The sequence below is a fragment of the Sciurus carolinensis genome, chromosome 11 (genome assembly GCF_902686445.1).
Source record: "Sciurus carolinensis chromosome 11, mSciCar1.2, whole genome shotgun sequence".
Taxonomy (NCBI): Eukaryota; Metazoa; Chordata; class Mammalia; order Rodentia; family Sciuridae; genus Sciurus; species Sciurus carolinensis.
In genome coordinates, this window is record NC_062223.1 from 67,440,345 (window position 1) to 67,458,462 (window position 18,118).

The 18,118-nt window shown below is 42.6% G+C and overlaps 1 protein-coding gene across 10 annotated transcripts in view; it reads left to right on the forward strand.

The window, feature by feature from the left end:
* Scube2 (signal peptide, CUB domain and EGF like domain containing 2) overlaps positions 1-18,118 on the forward strand; it is an 86,626-nt gene that overhangs the window by 39,304 nt on the left and 29,204 nt on the right. For 5 of the 10 annotated variants that reach the window (XM_047519188.1, XM_047519190.1, XM_047519195.1 and 2 more), the window contains 3 exons: positions 870-1,025; positions 1,404-1,610; positions 16,093-16,263. In XM_047519188.1, the coding sequence (XP_047375144.1) occupies positions 870-1,025; positions 1,404-1,610; positions 16,093-16,263 (534 nt within the window). The remainder of the gene's footprint in view (positions 1-869; positions 1,026-1,403; positions 1,611-16,092; positions 16,264-18,118) is intronic. The other 5 variants (XM_047519191.1, XM_047519193.1, XM_047519196.1 and 2 more) reach the window with 2 other exon arrangements.

Below are 18,118 nucleotides of genomic sequence, written 5' to 3' on the forward strand. Positions count from 1 at the left end.
ACAACTTAGTGAGACCCTGTTTCAAAATAAGGAACGAAAAGGGCTGGGATACAGCTCAGTAGTAGAGACCACCCCCCCCTCGGCCCCCGGGGTTCAATCCCTTGTATTACAAAAACAAAAACAAAACAAAACAAATAAAATAAAAATGAGACATCACTGTTAATGTGCTTTCCAGCTCTCCCTTCTGGTTGGTGTTATGCCAGGGTTCATATGCCTGAAAGCGGGAGTTGGTTTCCCTTCCGCTCCTGCACTTATTCCCTCTGCTGGGGCCATCACAGTCCAGTTTTAAGAAAACCAACTGAAGCAGGGCATGGTGGCACACGCCCGTAATCCCAGCAACCCAGGAGGCTGAGGCAGGAGGATCGCAAGTTTGAAACCAGCCTGGGCAATTTAGCAAAACCCCAAGCAACTTAGCAAGACCCTTTCTCAAAAAATAAAATGGACTGGGGATGTGGCTCAGTGGTTAAGCATCTCTCTGGTTCAATCCCTAGTACCAAAAACCAAAACAACAACCACAAAAACAACTGTGAGAACAAGAGCACCCCTCAGCAAACCATCAGCAGGGTAGGCGATGTGAAACGACCCCTGGTTCTCCTCTTCCACACATGTCAGTTGTACACACCCAGCATTTGTCCACAAAAAGAATTTTCAAGAGCGAGATTGTAAAGTTATATAGGAGGCGATACTGGCTCTTCAAAATGAAAATGTCATCATGCTCCAAGCTGGGGGCTTGCAGCGTCTCGCCATGTGAAGTTGATCACGTAGTCCCTGGAGAGTTGTTTTAATGAAATGTTTACTGAGCTCTAGCGAATGTTCAACTGAGTGCTTTGCCAGGACTTGGCTTCCGATAATTTTGTTTCTTCATACAGAGAAGCACAGCTCAGTAAAAGAGAGCTTCCGCTATGCAAACCTTACATGCAGCCCCGGCAAGCAAGTCCCAGGACCCCCTGGCCGACCAAGCACCCCTAAGGAAATGTTTATCACTGTTGAGTTTGAGCGTGAAACTTACCAAAAGGAGGTGACAGGTTGGTCTGAAAGCCATCTGTGGTGCCAGGCTTCTCACAGCTTGCTCCTTCTTTCTTTGCCTTTCACTTTTCATCATTCCTGGGGGGAAAATAGTGCAAACACTGAAGTATCTCCTGTTTTATTTTCACCCCCAAACTACACAAATTGGTTTAGAACTGATAATTTTTCTCTGCTTCATAAAAACCCAAAGCTATCATTTTGTTCAATAAATTTCTGTTTGAATTGAAAGCTGCCCAGCCTGCTAGGTGCCCACCTCCAGGTCTCGCCCCTTCTGGTTCACAGGGAACTAGGGGTGTTGGTGGGTCCTGCAGTTGGTCTGGACATACTCACGCCCTGCAGCCTGACTTCCTCCCCTGTCACTGTCCTTTTTCCTACAGCTTCTTGTGATCTGAGCTGCATTGTGAAGCGAACAGAGAAGCGGCTGCGGAAGGCCATCCGCACGCTCAGGAAGGCTGCCCACAGAGAGCAGTTTCACCTTCAGCTCTCAGGCATGGTCCTTGATGTGGCTAGAAAGTCTCCCAGAACATCCGAACAGCTGACAGAGTCCTGTGGAGTGGGCCAGGGCCATGTAGAAAACCAGTGTGGTGAGTAGCCCAGGACACTCTTGCTAACAGAACTACCTTGAGATCTGTGAACACTAAAGGTAACCAACAGGAGATCTGGGCCATCCTTCCTTCTCTGGGCTCAGAGAACACTCTGGATGCCCTTTCTTATCTGGTACCTGTTATGTCGATGGCTATGCTGCCTACTAGACCTGGAGCTCCCTACAGCCTGAGTGAGTGTTGCTCACCTCTTTCCTCAGCACCTGGCACCATGCCTGGCTTGGAGTAGGCACTGAAGTCACTGTTGAACTGAGGGACAAAAAGGAAGAGTCAGGAGTCATAAGAAGGATGCTGCCCTTTAAGTTCCTGAGGGATCTTCAGAGCCCTGTTCCCTGGTTGGGGCAGGGCTGGGGTGTGAGGCATTTGAACCTTTTCCATACTCTAATCTGTTATCACTTCCTGAAGTCACTTGATTGATGGTGGCAGGGAACAAACTCCTGTCCACAGTCTTGTGCAGAGGCAAAGCTAGAGCCACTCAGCTGGCTTGTGAGAATCCTGAGCTTCTGTCCAAGGCTTCTAACAGTATTAGTTCTATGGTATGTTGTTGGTGTGTATATGTGTTTGTTTCAGGATTAACTTTGATAAACTTTCAGTTCTTCTGATAAATCTAGCAAAAGTTTCCAGGGTGGTCAGTTTTGAAATTTGTTTGTTGGGAAAGACTTTTCCAGGCCATTAGGGGAGACTCTACTTGAAAAGTCTTAAATAGGGAAAATTGGAGTCTCTCTTTATCATAATGATGGTAATTTATTGAGTTCTATCTGTTAGCAAGCACAACACTGAGCCCTGTGTCTGCATTATCTCATTTAATCCTCATAGCAACCCTACCTGGTTGAACAGGTGAACAGCCTGAAGCTTTTCTCTTGCTGAAGATCTCATTGATGGTCCAATTCTAAAGCCTGTGCTCTGGTCCCAAATAAGGTGGATTTCAATAGCTGACCCCCTCAGAGTAAATTGATGTCATTTCTAAAAGTGTCAGTAGAATCATGAGGCCTGAGAACTGAAGCTTAGGTAAGGTGTAATAAGTCAGTGTTTGTGAGTAAGCAAAGCTGAACTCAGTTGAACTGTCAGCAACAGCACCACAGCTCCAATCTCTTCCTTTATCAAAACTTGGTGAAAATCAAGCGTAACTGTCCACAAGGGGATGGTTCCCGGAGAGCTCTGAATTTTTTTCCAGCTGATTCTTTTAAGATAAAAGAAGAAAGTAAACATAAACCATCTGGTTGTTTTGTTCTCATTTAAAATCCTAAGAGCTCCAGTTTTCATGCCAAAATAGTGGTTAGGGTTGGCTTTGCTGCCCTACTTTCTAGGGTGAGTGAAGAAAATCTTCAGGTGGGCAAGCTGCTCCTCTTGACTTCTCAGAACTAAATTGCACCTGTCTTCCCACTCACTCTCCTGTTTGAGTGAGGCCTTGGGGGCTCACCAGGGAGCCTGCATGTAGGAAAGTGGGTTAGAGATATAGCTCAGTTGGTAGCATGCTTGCCTTGCAAGCACAAGGCCCTGGGTTCAATCCCTAACACTACCCCTGTGCTCCCCCCCTCAAAAAAAAAAAAAAAAAAGAATGTGGGAAAAGTAGTGTCAAGGGCATATGGACCAACTCCCTGTGGGACTGTTACTAATACTGCCATGAGTATGCTCCTAGGAAATAAACCAAGGAGAAGGGCAGTTATTAACAGAGACCTCATGATCATGGCAGCCTATGGAGGACACAGTAGAGGGTTTGTGTCTCTGTCGTGATGTGTGAAGGTGCCCCTGAGATGTCAGTCATGCTACATTTGATTGGATTTGTTCTTAAGATAGACAATATGGCTTATCTCAAGAGCTCCCTCTAAAACTGGATGAATTTTGTAGCCTACATGAGACCAAATCTTTGCTACCCTGTCAGAAAGCAATGTTGAAGATTTCATTGGCACTACTTTCCCCTCATGTACAAGGAATCACTAATGACATTCCTTCTTTCCTTCTTACTGCTAGAAGGAAATTGATACAAAGACAGGTTGTGTGTGTTAATTAGAAAAGATTTTTACCCAGCGGGCACATGGCACATTGTGTGTGTGTGTGTGTGTGTGTGTGTGTGTGTGTGTGTTTATGTGTGTTGTGTGTGTCTGGTGTGACCTCTCTCCCTCTTTTTTTTTTTTTTTTTAATTTTGTTTTATTGAGATGGGATCTCATTGTGTTGCCCAGTATGGCCTTGAACTCATGAACATTTGGCATTCTGCGTAGCTGGCACTACTCTTTCCCTCTTATAGTCACCAGTATTCCATCAGGAGGCTTCACCTTATCTGACATGGTCACGTCCCAAAGATTTCACCTTTAAATGTCTTGGTTGTTTTAACTTTGCACTCTCTTAATATGTCACAATGGGGATTAAATTTCAACACACAAACCCTTGGACAACATGTTCAAACCATGGAGAGCCCCCCAAAAGTGTTTGGGGAATGACCTACAAGGAGAAATGGAATTATCACATTTATCTTTTAAGATATTTTAATTTAGTTTTCATTGTAAAAGTGCTACATGTTCCAAATGGTATAGAAATATATATAGTAAAGATGAAAGAAAGTTCTCCCCACAGCTGCCGATCCCACTTCCTAGCAATGATCACTGTTACAATTTGCTGTGTATTTTTTCACATCTGTTTTTATGCACACACAGAAATGAAATTTTATGCATTCCTTCAATAAATATTTACTAAGCTCCTACTGTGTGTCAGGTACCACGACAGGTGCCAGAGTCCAGCAATGAAAAATGTATGTAGGCCAAGTGCGGTGGTGCACACCTGTAATCCCAGCAGTTTGGGAGGCTGAGGCAGGAGGTTCTTGAGTTCATAGCCAGCCTTAACAAAAGCGAGGTTCTAAGCAACTCAGTGAGACCCTGTCTCTAAATAAAATACAAAATAGGACTGGGGATGTGGCCAAGTGCCCCTGAATTCAATCCCTGGTACCAAAAAAAAAAAGAAAATCAGAGAAAAATACAAGTAAAAATCTCAGTCCTCGCAGTTTATAGTTCTGGGGTGGGGAGACAGGGAGCCAACTCATGAACAAGTATGTATATCATGTAGCAGATGGTGTCAAGGATGCAGAGAGCAGGCTGACTGGGAAGTGGAATAGAACGTTCTCAGGCAAAGTGAGAGGTATGAAGGAAACTAGTTTTCCCTAAATATGGACTGTGGTCAGTGAAGGCCTCATTACAAGTGTCATTTGGGCAGAAATGCAAAGGACAGGATGAAGCAAGCTATGGGGACATGGAGAAGAGGAGAGTTCCAGGCAAAGGGAACAGCAAATAAAACACTCAGAGGAACTGGAGGGAAGCCCAGGGAGAGCAGAGGGAGGGAGGCAGTGCAGTAGCAGAGGCCTGGGGCTTGGAGGGAAGCAGAAATGGGTGAGGACCCCAATTTTGAATCCAAGGGAGGAGGGAAACCAGTCGGAGGCTTTGTGCAGAGTAATAACAGTGTTTTAACTTATATTTGGAAAGAATAACTTTGGCTGCTCTGTGGAAAATGGGTTTATGTGTGAATAAACATTTTAAAATATACCAATATGATTTGAATACTGCTATGTATTGTTTTTAGCTATAGAATACATCACAGGCATTCTTCTGTGCCAACATGGGAGCTACTTCATTTCTTTTAATGGTTTCTAGTTTGTATCTGTTTTAAGACAGCAGTATTTGTTAGCCCTGATCCTATTGATGGACCCTGAACTTAGTCCTAATTTTTCTACACAAACAGTGTTGCTGAGAATAACCTTTTTTATACACATGCTGATATTCCTGAAGGACAGACTTGTAGAAGTACAATTGCCATATCAAAGAACATGCATATTTAAAACATCAATAAATAACTGCCAAATTATCCTCCAAAAATCATACCAATGTACTGTCCCTCCAGTCTTGTGTCTGAGTGTGTATTGCTCCATATCCTATTATTGATCCTTTTAATTTTTGCAAAACCTGATAAAAAATAATAAAGTAGTTTAAAGTTGTTTTTCTTTGGTTATTAGTAAGACTGAGCATGCTGTCTTAGGTTTGACATTTGGATTCCTTCTCAGAACATCCATAGTCTTTGTTTATTTTTTCATTGAATTGTTTGTCTTTCCAATATCCTTTTTAAAAAATAAAAATTTGAAATCCCAAGTTATACCAAAGGCAATAGTCACTTCTGACAAAATTGAAGACTTTCTTACTATCATTTGAACGTAGTGAAGTCTTTTATTAATTTGGTATTTGGGAACTTTGGAAGCAGCCTACTTTGCAATTACCCTTGTACCATCTGTAATCCATTTTAGTAAGATGGCAAAAGAGAGAAGAAAAGCAATTATATTCTATGAGGAATAAATTCCTTAAGCTCCATACTTCTACATGAAGTCCTTCATGCCTAAAGAAAAATTAACAGTGACACAGATTTCTAGCATTATACTTTCATGATGTCAGCTAAAGAATAAGTTATTTAAGAAATAGGCTGTATATGACTTTGTATATGACTTCTTAAAACTTGCTGAGATTTTTAAGAGAATACAGGCAACTGGTGAACTGGGAAGATTTTAGTGCCTGGGTTCCTGAGAGAATAGGAAGTTCAATTCAGTTCTTAACAGCAGTAACTTTCCTCTGCGGCAATTGAGAAAAATTAATTCAACCAGGACTTATTGAGGCTCCACTGTGTTCACTCCATGTGCTTGGGATGAAGCTGTGAGAACATAACGAGCAAGGGGCCTGTTTATATGAAGTTCGTGTTCTAACAGAGGAAGATGGAAATTAAAAAGTAAAGAAAGGAGATAATTTCAGAAGTTTCTGTGCTGTGAAGATAATAACACTGAGAGGTTTTGGAGGGATGGAAGGGGTGCTGTCCATAGGGATGAGTGAGGAGATGGCACGCCAATCTCTGAAGGGGATTGGGTGCTCCTTGGTTAGGGAAGGACTAGTACAGGCAAAGGGCCTGAGGCAGGAATGAGCTGGGAATTTTATTCTTAGTTTTTTCAAAATTGAGAAATCATTTGGAATCTCACAGATAGGAATTTTCCATTTAAATTAAGGAAAAGAGAAAGTCTATATTAGCAAAATAGACCAATACCAAACCATAAACTCTAATGTATAATATTTATCACATAGACCGAGTAGGAATTTTTTAATTAGAAAGATTTTAAAAACATAATTTAGTAAATTGCTGACATTTATTGAGGACTTACAATGTGCTCAGCGCTGTGCTAAGTATTTTACATACATTATCTCATTTAATTCTCATGACTAGTCTATATTACATTATGCCTTTTTTTTTGTACGAGGGATTGAACCCAGGGAAGCTTAACCACTGAACCATATCTCCAGCCTTTTTAATATTTTATTTAGAGACAGGCCCTCACTAAGTTATTTAGTGTCTTGCTAAATTGCTGAGGCTGGCTTTGAACTCTCAATCCTCCTTCCTCAGCCTCCTGAGATGCTGGAATTACAGACATGAGCCACTAAGCCTAGCAACATCATGCCTTTTTATATAGGTAAGGTCTCTAAAGCATGGGAAGGTTAGCATTTTACCCAATGTCACCCAGTAAGTAAGTGGCAAAGGCAGGATTCTAACCCAGATCTGGCTCAAAAGCCTATGTTCCTAACTCTCTCAAATTGAATACTCACTTCTCCTGAGTACACCCTGTCCCCTGAGGTTATCCTTCATACTGCATGTTCAGATGGAAAACCCTCCATGGGCCAGCTCTGGGGTGGGTGCTAAGGAGCTCTGGATAAATAAGACACCATCCCTCAAGTTGCACTTAGCACTCATAGGTAAGGATCAAAGAAACCTTCCCAAAAGAAAGACAGCCTAAACTCAGTTTTGAAGGATGCACAGATGATGTATAACTAGGGAGGTGTACTCCAGCAGAGGCACAGCCTTGGGAAATGATGAAGAGCAAGCTGTGCACCAAGAATGATTGATATATCAGTATTACTATCCTAAGTGCCAGGTAGGATATGGTGGATAACTAGGCCAGGCGGAAGTCATGGCCAAGTTATGGGAGACCTTGAATGTGTTGGTAAGGAGGCTTCACTTTGTTTAGGTAATGTGGTGCCCTTAGAGAACTTAGTCAGGAAGTGTCTAGATTATTTGTTTATTCTTGGAAGATCTTCTTGGCTATATTGTAGGGGACAAAACTATAGGCACAAAGACCAAGTTGGAGATTTTTGAGTGTGCCACATAAAAAATATTGAGACCAAGAAGGTGTAGAGAAAAGGCAGTAAGTTAAAGGAACGTTTAGGAGGAATGATGAGCAGCCTTTGGTGATAACATGGATCAGGGACTGCAGAGAGGAAAATGTGGGGTGAGCTCGGAGGTTTCTGACTTGGCCTCTGATCCTGTCACTTGCATCCCATATGTCTCTCATCCCACCCAGCCCTGTTTCATATGCAGGAGGCCTGGTTGGTTGAATGGTTAGATGAATGGGATCACTGGGGAAGAAATAATCAGAAGAGATTTATGGGAGAAGCTGAGAAAAACAGGCTCTTGAGAGAGCATAAAAAAGGATGAAAGCTCAGATGCAGAAAAGGAGGCTAAAGACTGAACATAAGTCAAAGAAACAGAGAAATGCAGGGAGTGAAGCAATCAGGGTAACAAACTGGGAAGAGAATCCAATGGTAGGGTGTAAAGGGCAGAGACAGGCAGAACAGAAAGCAAGGAACTAGCTACAAGGTTATCACAGTAGTCCGAGTGAGAGACGGTGAGGAACTGAATGACAGGAGTACCCTGGGAATGAAGAATGGGGAATGGGTTAAAGGGACACAAATGTTGGATGCTGCAAATGAGCGATGGAACAGCAAGGAGAGAAGGCTGGGACAGGTGGGGGTTGGAGCCTTGGTGACACATAAAGCAGCGATGCCATTGGTAAAAAGAGAAAATCCAGCTGGGCACAATGGCACACACCTGTAATCCCAGTGGGTCAGGAGGCTGAGGCAGGAGGATCACAAGTTCAAAGCCAGCCTCAGCAACTTAGTGAGGCCCTAAGCAACTTAGCAAGACTCTGTCTCAAAATAAATAATAAAAGGAGCTGGAGATGTGGCTCAGTGGTTAGGGACCCTGCGTTCAATCCCTGGTAGGAGAGAGAGAAAGAGAGGGCGGGGGGAGGAGGAGAGAATGAGAGAAAATGAACCCAGAGGCAGGGAAGAGAAGAGAAACTTTCTCCATGGGAAATTAACTTCATCTCTTCATATCTGGGTCAGCCCTCCCGTCCTGTATCTGTGCACTACATTCCAGTGTCCCTTCTGTTAAAATGAGTGGTTGGCCCATGCTCCTATCTAAGGTCATCTCTTTCACCTGAGCACTGGAACCCAGTCTCAGAGTTCTCCTTCTCTACTAGGTCATTTCCAACAGCACTCAAACTGAACTCCTATCCCCAAAACCAAACCCTCTGTTGACCTCATGCTTGCCACTAGATCCTACCGTATTTCATTGTTTTCCTATAGAACAAAACTGTTTGAAAAGAGTTGATTTACACTTCCTTACCTCTCACTTTTTCCTCAATCTGGCTTTCATCCCAACCTTTCCACTGAAACTGCCTTTTCCAAGATTTCTAATGGCCACCATGTTGCCAAATCCACTTGCTGATTCCCTTCCCCTTTGCAGACAGGCTGTACAACACCCTTGATCCCTCCCTCCACCTGTACATCTCTTTTCTGTGGGTTTCAGACACCAGGCTTCTGGTTCTCCTTCCACCTTACTGGCTGCTTCCTTTCTGCATTTGATGCTGGTTCCTTCCCTGTTTTCTGTTCTCTAAGCACCAGGTGTCCCAGGGCTCAGTCCTCTGTTCCCCTCTTCTATCTTTATGTACCTCATCCAGTGCTACAGCTTTCAATATCACCAGATGCTGGTGACTCCCAAACTGCCCTGCCCTCACCAGGCTTTTTTTTTTTTTTTTTTTTTTTTTTTTTTGCGGTGCTGGGGATCGAACCCAGGGCCTTGTGCATGCAAGACAAGCACTCTACCGACTGAGCTATCTCCCCAGCCCACTTATTTCTATTTTGAGTTGTAGACTTCTTTACCCAAGAAGTGTTGAACATTTTAGAACACACACTCTTTTTTTTTTTTTTGGTACTGGGGATCGAACTCAGGGCCTTGCGCTTGCGAGACAAGCGCTGTACCAGCTGAGCTATCTCCCCAGCCCAGAACACACACTCTTAAATTAATGTTTACTTATTTGTAAATTATGTACTTGTACTATTTATGGCGTTTCCCTGCCCGCAGAGAGACACGACACGTATCCTGGTTCAAGGCTTTATTGTTAAAAGGAGTCCATCCTACTTCTTTTATTCTCCTTTGTTTTCTTCCTCCTCTCTAAGGGCTACAGAGAAGCATATATACACAACATCAGCCAATCAGAGCACTGTCCATGAGGGAAAAGCGTGGACAATATAGTAAGTTACCTGGGGCACAAGGTGATCATGCACAGAGCATGCATAGGTGCAAATCAATCATAGAAACTTCCGTATATGATGCCATTTGTTTTTCACAATAGAGCCTTACTGGAACCTTACTGGCAACTTTCCAGCCGCCATCATTAATGAACAGCCTAAAAAGGGTCTGGGGTCCCGGATACCCCGACACTATTGGCTTATATAGTTACAGTGCATACAGTCACATACAGTAACATACAGTACATACAGTACACAATAAAATATGGAACAAGACAAAGATTAGACACAACTGAAAAATAACTGGCTAGCTTCTGAAGGTACAATCCACGATTTAGCAAGATTCGTTGCTAATAGTAGCATTCCTAAATCCATTTTTCAAATAGATTTTTTGTTCATTGCCTGTGCTTTGGGTGAACTCTTGTTGGATCTACTGAATCGTTACTGTCTATCTCACGATGTGGTTTGGGTGGGTAGTGGGGATAGAAGTGTCACCTTAGCACTTTCCTGTTGGCAGGCATGCTTGCAAGGTGGGTGCACCTCTTATAGAAATCTCTGGAGCTGCTTTCTATTATTTTGTGATGTTTACTTCAGTTGAAACTAGACAATGTAATCAGTAAATCTAACCAGGCACAGTTACATTGTACTTCCTCTCACTATACCAAAAAAAGAGACTCAGTCAGCACCTTTGCACCCTGGAGCTGTGGACTGCCCCTGCTCCTCTCTCTTGGAGACTTTTCATCCTAACATGTGTCCCATCCCAGGGAGACGCCAGCTGAGCGAGGGGCCAGTCGCATACCATGTATTTATCCAGTGGATCTTGTTTGCTTCTTATTTATTAGGTAAAAATTAGCATGCTTTGCTCTGAGGCTGTTTTGCCTACACCCAGTGGATCATCTTGTAATCCCCCAAGGTGTAGTGTCCCCCTCAGAGACCACCAGCTGGCCAGTGCCTTCTCAGTCTTAAGACTCAGGTGGCCAATAGGCATTTCCATCTCAACGTTTCCTCTTCCCTTCTTCCCAAATCACACCTGTCACTTCTTCCCCTCAGTAAATGGCACCTCTGTTTACCCAGTTGCTGAATCCAAAAACCTCAGCATCTTCCTGACTTCTCTCACGCCATGCTCCTCACTGAGTCCGCTGGAAATCCTGTCAGCTTCAGGTGCTATCCTGAATCTAGCTGGTTTTCTTCTCCTTACTTAGTTTTACCCTGTGGCAAACCACCTCCTTTCTACCAGTCCGTCATCAGTCTCTGAATATTCTTCCCTTTGCTTTCCCTTAGTCTTTTCTATGTGCAGCAGCTATACGGTGACTTAAAAACACAAGTCAAGCTGGATATGATGGCTCACGCCTTTTAATTCCAGCGACTTGGGAGGCTGAGGCAGGAGGATTTCAAGTTCAGGGCCAGCCTCAGCAGCTTATCTAGACCCTGACTCAAACTAAAAAATAAAAAGAGCTGGGAAGGTATCTCAATGGTAAGGTGCTCCTGGGTCCTATGCCCAGTACCAAAAAAGAAAGCAAAAACAAACAAACAAAACCATAAATCACATTGCATTACACGACTTCCTCATTTGGAATCTCCACCACATATTGAGTAAGGCCTAATTGCCTTACCCTGGCCTTCGAGAACTTCAAGGGAATGATCTGGGTCTTGCTTGCTTTTTAAAACCTATCTCCCATCACCTTACTTTCACGGTGTTCCTGTGCCACAGGCCTCCACTCTTGGGTAATCCCTCTGCAAGGCTGTGTCCCTTACTCCATTCTGTTCTCTACCCAGAAAGGCCTGACGAGGCCACCCTTCTGAATGGTGCACATGGACACTCTACTCCCACCACTCTAGCTACCCTTTTTCTGGTTTTCCTTTCTTCATCACACCACTGGTTGGCATTCTGCTATATGTTCATTTATTTGCCTTTTTATTGTCTATTTTCTTCACAAGAATGAGGTCCCCATTAGGGCAGGGTCTGTCGTCTTTCCTGCTGTATCTGCAACTCCTAGAACGGGTACCCAGCACATTATCTGTAATATTTATTGAATGAATGAGCAAATGAATCTTTACAGGAACAACAGATGAAATCTCAAGGAGACTTAACCACATGAAAAGAAAGTAAAGTGTAAATCTTTGGGTAAATATTTAAATCGAGGGTACTCTAAAGGAAGTGAAATTTCAGCTCCAGTTAACTAGACCTGAAGAAAACGTGGTGCATACTCGGGAACCCAGCAAGGAAGGCTTCAAGCTGCGCTCATTTCTCTGTCCCATCTGTAAGAAGATTTTCAGATAGCAAACCTGAGTACACACCACGACCCTGAACAATGAAAAATCAGTCTCTCAACCTAAGGAGGCACTGTCCCCTGTGATCCCAGGGCACTCATTTAAAGGGGGCTCAAGCCAGGATCCTGAGGCCACAGGACTGCCTGGGGCACCATTGCCTCTGAGCTGGGACAAAGCGGCAGCCCTAGGACACCCTGGGAATCCGCGTGGGCTGCTTGTGGCTCTCCTTCAGAAGTCAAAGCCTGATTCTTAAGAAAACAGTGAGATGCTGGAGAGTGACCTCTTTTATTAGGTTCACTATCTTAGCCACAGAGGGACCATAGTGTTTGTCCATAGCCTGAAATACTCAAAGGCCACAGTACTGAAAAGAGGGCAGGCCTTTAGGTCTCTTTGTCTGTCGCCATTAATCCTCATCCTGCTGGTCTCTGCTTTTTGCATCAGAAAAGCTTTCCCGTATTTTTTTTTAAGAGGGGGGAGAAAACAGCTGTGTAGGATTTGAGAATGGGATTTTAATGGTCACTGAAGATGCACAAAGGCTCTGCTGTGATAGTGAAGTGTTCTGGAGGCAATTGATGCCTTTGTCTGGGACAGCGACACAAGCTGGCTGCTGAGGACAAGGGAGAAGCAACTGGGTTGTGTGATTGAGGCCAGTTCTCCAGCACATTTGCAAAAAGCTGTTCCCAACATTCAGAGTCAATTTTTAGTGTTAAGCCATTTTTACCTTGTGAAAGAAACAAATCTGTCTGGAAGCACTTAACCTGAATTATTTCCATGGGTCTTTTGCTCAGGAAGGAAAGTGGAAATTGTGACTGACAACACAGTGTTGTTCATGTGAAGCAGGCCTTTCACTGTGAGGAAAAGGAAGGTACCCTCTTTTCCACAGGGTAGCCCCAAGGGCATTTCTCAGCCCTTTGATCAGTTAAGAAATCGCAACAGATGTGGAATATGTGAGGCTTCTCAAAATGAAGCCTTGAGGAGGCTTTGGGGAGAGGCTTACCTCTCCCAAGGAGGAGTGGACCCCCAGAGCAGCAGGAGCCCATCCAGTGACTCAGTCAGTGAGAAGCAGGTCCTGGTTTATCCACAGACAGAAGGGATCTGTTTTCTGCCAAAGGAGCCATGATGGAGCAGATCCCACTGTTCTGCCTCCATGCTGGGATCATGGTCACCATGTGGGTCCATATGGGCTTCCCTAAATGGATATGGCTAGGCTAGAGGGGCTCTGGACAGCCTTGTTTTATTTACTTTCTGCCAGTCTTCATGATATTTGGCTCATGAGAGCGATGAGGAAGTTATTCTCTCATTTACTGACCCACTATAGATGCTAGGATAGTCAGGTAGGACACAGTGTGGCATGTTGTGATTTCCTAGTCCATAATTCAGCCTGACTTTTCATGGGACTTAGCTGGAAGCGAATGATTATAGAAACCATTATCCAGTAGGGCATTTAGAAAATAACTCTGGAATTATAGATTCTGCCATATAGATATGCCTCTGCTCATTATAATATTATTTGCAAAAAAAAAAAAAAAAAGATTCACTTTTAATTTTTTAATTTTAAAAAAAGTCATAAAACTGTGGTGGGCATGGTGGTACATGCTTATAATCGTAGCTACTCAGGAAGCTGAGGCAGGAGGATTGCAAGTTTGAGGCTAGCATCAGCAACTTGGTGAAACCCTGTCTCTAGATAAATAACAAAAAGGACTGGGGATGTAGCTCAGTGGTTAGAGTACTTGCCCTGCATGTGTGAGGTCCTGGCTCAATCTCTGAAAAAAAAAAAAAAAAAAAAAAAAAATATATATATATATATATATATATATATATATATATATATAAATATTACAAAAGAAAATCTAAATAATACAAAAAAGCATTGAAACAATATTAGGGCGAACTTTGTTGATTGCATTTAATTGTAGAAAAAGTATTTGAAATATGGTATATGTCTTCACTAACTATGCTTCAAAGCCTTTTTTTTTTTAAGATTATGGAGTGAATAATAAAAATGTATTTATGACTGATCATAGACAACTTTGCTATGTTTAACCCTAACATTGAATGTACATATTGCTTTTGTAGGACAGGATGAAAAGAGATTTTCCCTCTTATAGACATACAAAAGATAAACCAACTTTATGTGATTCCCTGCTCCCACCCCTCCGCACCACCATTTCTTGGTAACTTGTTTAAAAGAGAGTATGTTTGTTCCAAACTCCAAACTCTCTTAACTTCTTGACAGTTTTGAATTATGTTTTAGTCTGCACTTTGGTTAAATAAACTTTTTCTCCCTTAAACCTGAAACTCTTGATCTTCACGAATTAGAATTGGGACCTTGACCAAATTATTTAACTTCCCTAAGTCTCTGGTTCTGTAAAATAGAGCTAATGATAACACCTAGCTCCTTAAGGTTGTATTGAGGAGTAATTGATAATGTGCATAAAGCTTTTGGCATGGTATCTGGTATATTCCCAGTACTCAGCAAGTGTTAGCCATTAGAAAGGCCATGTGTGTGTGATACTGGGGATTGAAACCAGGGAGCACACTGGGCTATGTCTCCCCCAACCCTTATTTTATTTTAAGTTGCCCAGGTTGGCCTCAAGCTTGTGTTCCTCCTGCCTCAGACTCCTTAGGAGCTGGGGTTACAAGCACATGCCAACACACTCAACTGGAAAGGCTTTTTTTTTTTTATGGGTGCAAGGATGTTGTTTGACTGATATGTTAGTGAGTCAAATTTGGTACATTTACTTAATATCCATCACTAAAATAAGGTATAAATCCTTAACTAACAATATCAGAAATACAACTGGCAGCATAGTTTATGGATTTCCCTATTGGTTATTCTTCTAGGAAGTATTTACAAGAGTTTACTCTTTGGAAAGTATTCATTTGATTAAAAATGTGAAGTAGGCTGTAAGATTCTAGGAATTATTGCCCGCCCCCCCACCTGCAACCAAGGGAGAGCTTTACAAAACACTGCTTCTGATTATGTTTCTCTTCTTTCATAGTACCTTTTCCTGCAGAGTAAAGTCCAAATGTCTGACATTCAGGGACATTTACAACCTATCCTTAAACTTCCTTTCTTTCCTCTGCTCCCATAAATTAAAAAAAAAAATTATGATACTGAATATTAACCCTAGGAGTACTCTACCACTGAATTACATCCCCAATCTTTTCTATTTTTTATTTTGCAACAGGGTCTCACTAAGTTGCCCAGGCTGAACTTGAACCTGTAATCTTCCTGCCTCAGCCTCCTGAGTTACTGGGATTACAGATTCTAGCATGCACCACCACACATGAATCCTTATGCACCACCATGCATGAATCTTTATGACTTGCTCGCTTTTCTACCTGGGGAGATTCTATCCATCCTTCAAGACCCAACACAAATGAGACCTCCTCTAGGAAGCCTTCCAGGATGCCACCAGTCAGTATTAGTAACACCCACCTCTGTTTTTTCAGCCCTAGACCTATATTCAATGAGTGATTTTTGCCTTTACTCTCTTCTGATAGCTCTGTGAAATAAGGAGATTCAGAATTTTTTTCAACTATCAACTGTTTTTTCTATAAAAATAATTAGGACCCTTGTTATTCCTGCCCCCAAGGAGCCCATGGCCTAAGGAGAGACAGACCTGTAAATGCCCCCAAGGCTGGTAGGGACCATGGTAGAGAGGTGTGCATGGGAACCAGAGGCAGGATCCGCTGTGTTTGGTGTGGATGTGTGGTCAACACCATTTAATTACCTTCATCTGTAGCTCAGGTTATCCTTCCTCAGCCTCTGTCCCCCACTGACCAGATTGTTTCCCCCTTTGGCTAGTCAGTTGCAGGGCTGGGACATACTATGATGGAACACAAGAACGCTGCATTTTATGTCCAAATGGAACCTTCCAAAATGAGGAAGGACAAATCACTTGTCAGCCTTGCCCAAGACCAGAAAATCTTGGGTCCCTGAAGACCTCAGAAACCTGGAATGTGTCTGAATGTGGAGGTAAGGATGCTGTCTCTCTTCTTACTCCTCCAGTTTCTAATGTCATCGCCTAGACTAAGGCACAGTGGCATCTCAGGGATTCTGGATAATGAACACTGGACCTTGGGCTTCCTATGAGTAAGGACTATGTTGGGTTAATTTGGTTCTCCAGTGCCTGGCTCAGAACCTGAGTGAGTGAATGAAGATGGCATAGGATACACTGGTAGAAAAGTGTAAATGTTGCAATTGTGTGCTTTATTCACTCTGAGTACATGCACCTGAGACCCAGGTGATCCCAGTCCATAAGGAATATTTGATTTTTTTTTTTTTTTTTTGGCGGTGCTGGGGATCGAACCCAGGGCCTTGTGCTTGCAAGGCAAGCACTCTACCGACTGAGCTATCTCCCCAGCCCCATAAGGAATATTTGAAAGTGTTCAAGTGGAGAAGATTTTTTTCCAGGTTTGATCTCAAATTCAGACCTTTTTAAAAAAATATTTTTTAGTTGTTGATGGACCTTTATTTTATTTATTTATTTATATGCTGTGCTGAGAATCGAACCCAGTGCCTCACACATGCTAGGCTGAGCTACAACCCCAGCCCTCAGAACTTTTTCATTTTTTATTTTTTTATTAAAATCTTTTTTACTTTTATAGACTGCATTTTGATTCACTGTACACAAATGGGGTACAAGTTTTCATTTCTATGGTTGTACACAATGTAGATTCACACCATTCATGTAATCATACATATACATAGGGTAATACTCCCTGTTTCATTCTATTATCTTTCTGTCCTCCACCCCCTCCCACCCCATTTTCCTCTACACCTTCCAAAGTTCCTTCATTTTTCTCTTTCCCCCACCACCCCCCTTGTTTTATATTGTCATGCACTTATCAGAGAAAACATTCGGCCTTTGGTTTTTTGCCAGCCCTTAGAGCTTTTTGATTTAAAACAAACATATCCATCTGGTTGTTTTGTTAAAACTGGAAGGTCCTCTCTGAAAAGTTTTAAATCATCTTTTATAAAATGTTAACTTTGAAGACAAGCTCAGTTAGTTTCTGTGAGCTTCTTTCCCATTTATTTTATTATTAAATATCTTTCTTTTGTTAAATGGGAGGAGGCTGGCTGTATGGACACTGTGCAGGCTCCAGTGGAAGGTGCGATCTGAATGGTGGTTGCTAACTGGCGGACCCGGCAGAGTGCAGGGGCCCCTGTGATGCCCTGTGGTTTTCCTTCCAGTGATTCCCAGTTCCAGCATTAGGTCCCACCTAAATGACTCCAAACTCAACTACAGGGATGTTTCTGACTTAAACATCAGGTCCTTCAATTGAATATGTGACTCCTCCTGTATCTTTGGTTTGTTATGAAACTTCAGTATTAATTGCAAGGTTGATAAGGGGCAACTTCTGGGCATCCTTGTGTGTGACCTTATTAAGATATATTTATAAGTCAGGCACTGTGATGCACGCCTGTAATCCCAGTGGAGATTGAGGCAGGAGGATCGAGAGTTCAAAGCCAACCTCAGCAACTTAGTGAGACCCTAAGCAACTCAGCAAGACCCTGCATCTAAATCAAATATAAAAAGGGCTGGGAATGTGACTCAGTGGTTCAGCATCCCTGAGTTCAGTCCCCAGTACCAAAAGAAAAAAAGAAGAAAAAATATTTATAGCAATAAGAAAATTATTATTAATAGTAATAACTAACATTTATTGAATGCTTACTATTGCCAAGCATTATGCTAAGTATATGACATGAATTATTCATGGATTATTCATTATTGGTCCTATCATCCAAGGTCACACAGCCAAGAAGTGACAGATTTGGAGTCAGAACCCAGATCTGACAGCATCCAGATTCTTCCCCTGGTTGTGCATTT